The following is a 7,026-nucleotide window of genomic DNA, read 5'->3' as shown; positions in this document are numbered from 1 at the left end:
TATATATATATATATGTGTGTGTGTGTGTGTGTGTGTGTGGATGCTGTATGCATGTGTAGATATGTAGGTGCACATATATATATATATATATATATATATATATATATATGAGGTTGGATTTTTATTAACTTACATTTATGGGTGAAAATCTAATACTAAAAGATGAAGAGAAAAGTTTTTCAAGTTTTTTTTTTTTTAAAAAAAAAATTGGTTTCAAATTGACGTGTCACGATGTCATCACTTTATGCCTTTATTTATTGTGAAATGTTTTGGGAACGAAGTTTTTGAAAAAAGTATTGAAAAACCTAACATTTGAAATATAAAATATATTAGTGCTAAAAAAAAGAAAAAAAGAAAAAAAGAAAAGCACCATTCAAAAGCTCGACCACTTCTTTAGGAGTTTTGGAGGCCCTAATGCTAGCCCTTTCTATTTAATTTCTTTCTTTTTGTTCTTAACTTTTTTGTTGCCTTTTTGTCTTTGGTAAGAAATCAATTTGGGTATTTTAATTAAAAAATGTATAGGCATAAGTTTCGTAGCGTGCATCATGACTTTAATTTTCTGTGCTAGCTAATGCGCGTCAAGCTCTAATGAAAGATTGTCACTTAGAAAAGTGATAGTGTAGAAATATATAATAGAATATATTGAGTAATGTTAGAAATCTGTCTCGTGTTATTTTTGTGTCATTTGAAGAATAATGTAGTTTCTAAAATTACTATTAAACTTTCGAATGATTATTATTAAATTTTGATTAACTGATAATTTTACAAGCCACTTTATTCTTAGAGTGAAACAAGAGATATTCTAACATGAGAATAAACTAAATAAATGAGAATACTGAAAATAGTCTATGATAGTAAAGATAAGGCCACCCCCTACAAAAGGGGGACAAGGAAAAACCCACATCAGATGTTTTCTTTGAACCTCCTAATTAAGAAGCTAGTGGGTGTGGAAATTTTTATCCCACAGAACCGGAAACAAAAAATGGGTTTACATCAAACTCTACGAATGAATATAGAAACAAAAATCTTCTCCAATGGTACTGTCGTTGTACACAGAAAGGGATCATACAAAGCATTGGAAGAAAATGGAGAGTGAAACCCACATCCTAGTACTTCCTTAATTTCCCCGTACAAGGTCACACAAACGCAATCCTCCAATATCCCTTCACCTCGTATTGAATCAATTCTCCAATTTTTAGGAAGCCAAGTGGCTCTTGTGCAATAGTTTCGACAGTTTGGAAGACGAGGTAGGTTCAGCAATATCCATGCATGCATGTCATATATGCATGTGTTTCAAACATTCGTACGTTTGTATAATTGCATTTACTAGTTAATTAATATGCATTATTCTCTCCCCTGTAGCCTTTTTCCCTTATTCAATTAGAAAAAAAAAAAAAAATGCATTATTCTCTATCATTATCAAAGTTTTGTTTTTGGCTTACTAACATGCATACTGAGATATATGTATGTGACACTCTATTTCAAGTATTATATATATCTAGTGGTTAACAAGTTTTTTATTATTGAATCTTTATGTGATGTTCTAAATTCCATTAGGTAGTGAATTGGATGGCAAGCCAATGGCCAGTTAAAACAATTGGACCGGCTATTCCATCAATGTACTTAGACAAGCGGTTGGAGGATGACAAAGAGTATGGTCTCAACCTCTTCAAGCCTAATGTGGACGCTTGCATGAAGTGGCTAGACACGAAGGAAATTGGCTCTGTCGTTTATGCATCATTTGGAAGCTTGGCAGCCTTGGGAGAAGAGCAGATGGAGGAGCTATCATTGGGCCTGAAGAATAGCAATTGCTACTTCCTGTGGGTAGTTAGAGAATCCGAGGAGAAAAAGCTTCCGGGTAATTTTATAGAGGAAACAACCGAGAGGGGGTTGGTTGTGACTTGGTGCCCTCAACTAGACGTATTGGCTCACAAGGCAATTGGGTGCTTCATGACTCACTGTGGGTGGAACTCGACGCTTGAGGCATTGAGCTTGGGAGTGCCAATGGTTGCGATGCCACAATGGACTGATCAACCAACTAATGCCAAATTCATTGTGGATGTTTGGAAGGTAGGCATCAGGATCAAATTGGATGAAAACAGCATTGCGACCAAAGAAGAAATAGAGTTTCGTATAAGGGAAGTAATGGAGGGGGAGAGAGGGAAAGAGATGAAAATGAATTCATTGAGATGGAAGGAACTGGCTATAGAAGCTGTAGACGAAGGTGGAAGCTCAGACAAAAACATAGAGGAGTTTATAACTAAACTTTCACACTCCTAATGTTAATGTAATTATATTGATAGCTCTACATTCGAATAATGATCTAGAAAATATATGATTTTACTATTAGTAACTTTTTCTATGCATACTCATCATGAGGTTCATGTAAGCGCTAGCTCCATATTCAAATAATGATTAAGAATCAGTTTGCTATTATTTATTTATTTATTTATTTTTTTCTGCCACAGCCACATGTTGATCAATCATTAATTAATTTAGGCCAGTTATAGGTAGGCCAGGGTCATGAAGGCCCAAAGTTGGCTACCAAATGAACACCTTTTTCCTGCGTTTCTTTACATAATAGAAGCAAAATAGAACGATAAAACTTCCACAATATAGTCGATCCTTTAAAAAAAAAAAAATGTTGGAAGTCATATTTGTGGGCTATTGAATATATGGATTTTGTACTTTGAATTGCATATTAGTTGATTTGATGGCAGTTAAGTCATTAAAGTAGCTAGGATTAATTAATTGGTAAATATTAACTCTACATGAGATACCCTTTTCTGAACTTGTGGTCTTGCACACCCTTTTCCACATGAGATATGATGCCATTTTCTAAATGAATATTAGTTGATTTGTGATTTAGATTTATCTTTCCCAGCAATCTTCAAGATTTGTTTTAAATTTGTACATGTATTTTCCCAGTACACCAACATGTTAAATCACCAGTTTTGTTAAAAGTTTAAGCTGATAAGAAAATGTAAATTTAATCACTTAATCATTACTTTAACACCACATATCCAACATCAGCAAATAGAAAAGACTCATTTTTCGGATTCCTAACCTCTACAGAGCAAATTTGTGAGGCACATGTGATGTTGAGATAAAATAATTCTAGGATCACCAATGACGGAGAAAAAATAGCAGAATAGAAAATAACAACCAGTTACACAAGACACCAAGATTTAAATAGTTCGGCTTAACAAACCTACATTCACTGGTGGAGACGATCCATGAGAAATTTACTAACAAAAGGTGGAGTACAAAGAGCCACTCAAACTCAAAAGCCCTAATACACCCAAGCTCACAAACACACAAAAGAGAATTAAATACAAAAGAGAAATATTCTCTAAATTCTCTTAGTGCCCTAAGATACACCAAGCTTGTGAGAATACAGACGCTTGCTTGAAGTGGCTAGACATGAAGGAAATTGGCTCTGTCGTTTATGTATCATTTGGAAGCGTGGCAGCCCCGAGAGAAGAGCAAATGGAGGAGCTAGCATGGGGCTTAAAGAATAGCAATTGCTACTTCCTGTGGGTAGTTACAGAATCTGAAGAGAAAAAGCTTCCTGGTAATTTTCTAGAGGAAACGGCAGAGAAGGGGCTGGTTGTGACTTGGTGCCCTCAACTTGACGTATTGGCTCACAAGGCAAGTGGGTGCTTCATGACTCGTTGTGGGTGGAACTCAACGCTTGAGGCATTGAGCTTAGGAGTGCCAATGGTTGCGATGCCACAATGGGTGGATCAACCAACTAATGCCAAGTTTATTGTGGATGTTTGGAAGGTAGGGATAAAGTTTAAAGTGAATGAAAAAGGCATTGTGACCAAAGAAGAAATAGAGTTATGTACAAGGGAAGTAATAGAGGGTGAGAGAGGGAAAGAGATGAAAAAGAATTCAATAAGATGGAAGGAATTGGCTATAGAAGTCGGTCCAATTGTTTTAACGTTAATTGGCCATCGACTTGCCATCCAGTTCACTACCTAATATAATTTAGAACATCACATACATACAGATGATACTTGAAATAGGATGACATATAAAGATTATACATAACACACACACACACACACACACATATATATGGATATTGCTGAGCGTACTGCCTACCACACACACATATATATGGATATTGCTGAGCGTACTGCCTACCTGGTCTTCCAAATTGTCAAAAGTATTGCACAAGAGCCACATGGCTTCCTCAAAATTTGAGAATTGATTCAATAAGAGGTTTGGAACGCCTGGGTAGAGGCCCAGATCATAGACAAAGGAAGGCAGATCATTGATCCCTAGTGAAGGCAAGGAGGGCAATGATATGGAAGGCCCTTCTATGGGCATACCAATTGCTCCTTGATGCGCATGATAATATATTGCAGTAACTGTAAGAAATTTCATTTAAAGTATGTCCCTTATGTCACATATATTATTGTAATTATAAAATATATATAATTACGGTGTTCAGTGATTTATTCCAATTAAAGCTTATTCTATGAAATCAAATATTCTGAATTAAATTGTCGATTTAATTCTTGTGGAACAAGTATTTGATTTCATTACTGATTTTATTTTGTGGAATCAATTAGCTGTATTGATTATTTATTTGATTTTTTATTCATTGATGGGAGGAATAATTAAGGTAACAGCTCTAATTTAGGGTCCCTGACCTACCTATAAATAAGACCTGTGTATTCCATCAATTGACATTTATTGGTAGGCAAAGGTTAGAAGAACCTTTCAATATTTTTAGTTTTCTAGTTTGGTTTTTGTGAAGCTGTTCTTCAATTGGCTTGAGCAAAGCATGGCTAGAGGTATTTATATAATTATTCATTCCACTGCTAATTTTATTGTCAATTAGCATTTAATTATATATAGAATTCTTATCATAACCCCACACGACTGAGTGAAAAAAAAAGCTCCATCTATGCCAAATTGCTGGGCTACATTTAGTGCCCATGTCATACAAGAGTCATAGACCAAAAGTTTTGGAGGGTGTTTAGATCCATTTTGTCTCTCAATGAGCTTTGCTAAGCCTTGGGCGACTGTTGATTTGAAGTGCTTGACGCGCGCGGCAATGGTTTCCAACTTTTCGCCTTCCTCGAACCCGTTGGAGATGGTCTCAAAGTTGACAGAGCTGGCTTGCAGTTGCAGGGCTTCGATGGAGTTGCTAATGGAGCTGAGCGTGACTAATGTGACTCTTGCACCCTTTGAGGCAAGGCGCTTGGAGAATTGGAGCATTGGGTTTATGTGACCTTGTACAGGGAAAGGAATTACTAGGATGTGGGTTTCCCTCGCCATTTTCTTCCGATGCTTCTCCTGGCGGAGGATGAAGAATTCAATGAAAGAAAACAAAGGGTGTGGGCTCCCTTTGAAGGGGAGCCTCATCTTTAACTATCATTAGAAATACTAAACTTTATCCTAATTCTGTCAAGTCAAAGCCTCATCGCGCTCTCTGGCAGGAAGGAATTGTTGAAAATGGAAAAGAATGCTCAAACTTGGAGAAAAATCAACTTGACTTCTCATTAGAATTGCATGTACACTATATATACTAAGTCTGTTTGAGCTTAGTCTAAAACAAAATTAGTTTGAACACGTGCACTTTAAGTGCTAACAAATAACAACCAACTTACAACTGAAAGCTTAAGTAATAAACTTGCAACTTAGTAACTAAACTCCTCCTACAATCATGGAGTCTGTTGCATGCTGATGTGGAAGCAGGGTAAGTCGCTTGGCTGCTCTGCCTTGGCTGCTTTGCTTGTATTCTCAATACTCCCCCTCAAGATGAGATTTCATTAAAAAAAAAACTCAGGAAGAATAAATATTATGAAGACTCATCTTGGACACCAAAGGATGAAATAAAGAAGAACCAAGAGCTTTTGTAAAAACATCTGCCAACTGATGCTGTGATGAAATATGAAAGGTTCGAATAATACCCATTTGCAGCTTTTCTCGTACAACATGATAGTCAATGTCAATATGTTTTGTACGCTCATGAAAGATAGGGTTTGCTGCAATGTGAAGAGCAGCTTTACTATCACAATAGAGCAAGGCAGTTTGAAGGGGAACTTGTAAGTCTTGGAGAAGAGTTCTAAGCCACACAACCTCACAACAAGTGGAAGCCATGGCCATGTACTCAGCCTCTGCAGATGACCTGGAAACGGTTGTCTGTTTCTTAGATTTCCATGAAATTAATGCATTATCAAGGAAAATACAATACCCTGTCACAGACCTTCTTGTATCTGAGCAACCAGCCCAATCTGAGTCACAAAATGCCTTCATTTGTAGACTAGAAGTAACAAGAAAGAACAACCCTTGAGCAGGAGAAGCTTTAATATATCTGAGTACTCTATTGGCTGCTGCTAAGTGTGGAACTCTAGGCTTGTCCATAAACTGGCTGAGAACCTGAACAACAAAGGAAATATCAGGTCTTGTTATGGTGAGATAGAGTAGTCTACCAACAAGCCTTCTGTATGAAGTAGGATCTTCTAAGATTGAACCAGAATCTTTATAGAACTTCATGTTAGGTTCAGTTGGGAATTTTGCAGGTTTTGAGGCCAACATACCAGTATCTTCAAGAATCTCCAAAGCATATTTTCTCTGACAGACAGAGAGACCAAGCTCACTTCGAGCTATTTCCAAACCAAGAAAATATTTCAACTGTCCAAGATCTTTAAGCTTAAACCTATCATTAAGCACTTGAGTAAACTTGCACTACAAAAAAAAGGAGATTTTTTGACGTGGCAAACAGTAACTAATTTTTGCCACGTCAAAACATTTTGACGTGTCTAAGTAGACACGTCAAAAAAAATATTATTGACGTGCTGCATTTTAACACGTCAAAAGTTTTTGACGTGTTAGGTTAACATGTCAAAAACTTTTGACGTATTCATTTGACACGTCAAAAGTTTTTGACGTGTTAGGTTGACACGTCAAAAACTTTTGACGTGTCAAATCAACACGTCAAAAACAAATTAACATTAATTTGTAAATAATTAGGTAATAATTGATATAAAAAATATGTATTAAAA

General features: G+C 36.3%; 2 protein-coding genes across 2 annotated transcripts; both read left to right on the top strand.

The window, feature by feature from the left end:
• Positions 1–1,454: 1,454 nt before the first annotated feature.
• LOC132177563 (mogroside IE synthase-like) lies at positions 1,455–2,367 on the top strand. The gene has a single exon (XM_059589936.1). It carries the CDS (start codon positions 1,571–1,573, stop codon positions 2,279–2,281), a length of 711 nt encoding a protein of 236 aa, XP_059445919.1. The 5' UTR covers positions 1,455–1,570; the 3' UTR covers positions 2,282–2,367.
• Positions 2,368–3,412: 1,045 nt separating this feature from the next.
• LOC132178234 (UDP glycosyltransferase 9-like) lies at positions 3,413–5,249 on the top strand. The gene is made up of 2 exons (XM_059590683.1): positions 3,413–3,928; positions 5,055–5,249. Exons 1-2 carry the CDS (start codon positions 3,425–3,427, stop codon positions 5,247–5,249), a joined length of 699 nt encoding a protein of 232 aa, XP_059446666.1. The 5' UTR covers positions 3,413–3,424.
• Positions 5,250–7,026: the final 1,777 nt, after the last annotated feature.

The sequence above is a fragment of the Corylus avellana genome, chromosome ca4, assembly GCF_901000735.1.
Source record: "Corylus avellana chromosome ca4, CavTom2PMs-1.0".
Taxonomy (NCBI): Eukaryota; Viridiplantae; Streptophyta; class Magnoliopsida; order Fagales; family Betulaceae; genus Corylus; species Corylus avellana.
This window is presented reverse-complemented; position numbering and strand designations above follow the sequence as displayed.

Coding starts and splice junctions, on each gene's coding strand:
- LOC132177563 (XM_059589936.1), top strand. CDS start 1,571: ATGGCAAGCCAATGGCCAGTTAAAACAATTGGACCGGCTATTCCATCA.
- LOC132178234 (XM_059590683.1), top strand. CDS start 3,425: ATGAAGGAAATTGGCTCTGTCGTTTATGTATCATTTGGAAGCGTGGCA. Junction 3,929..5,054: donor GGAAGGAATTGGCTATAGAA/GTCGGTCCAATT, acceptor GTTGATTTGAAG/TGCTTGACGCGCGCGGCAAT.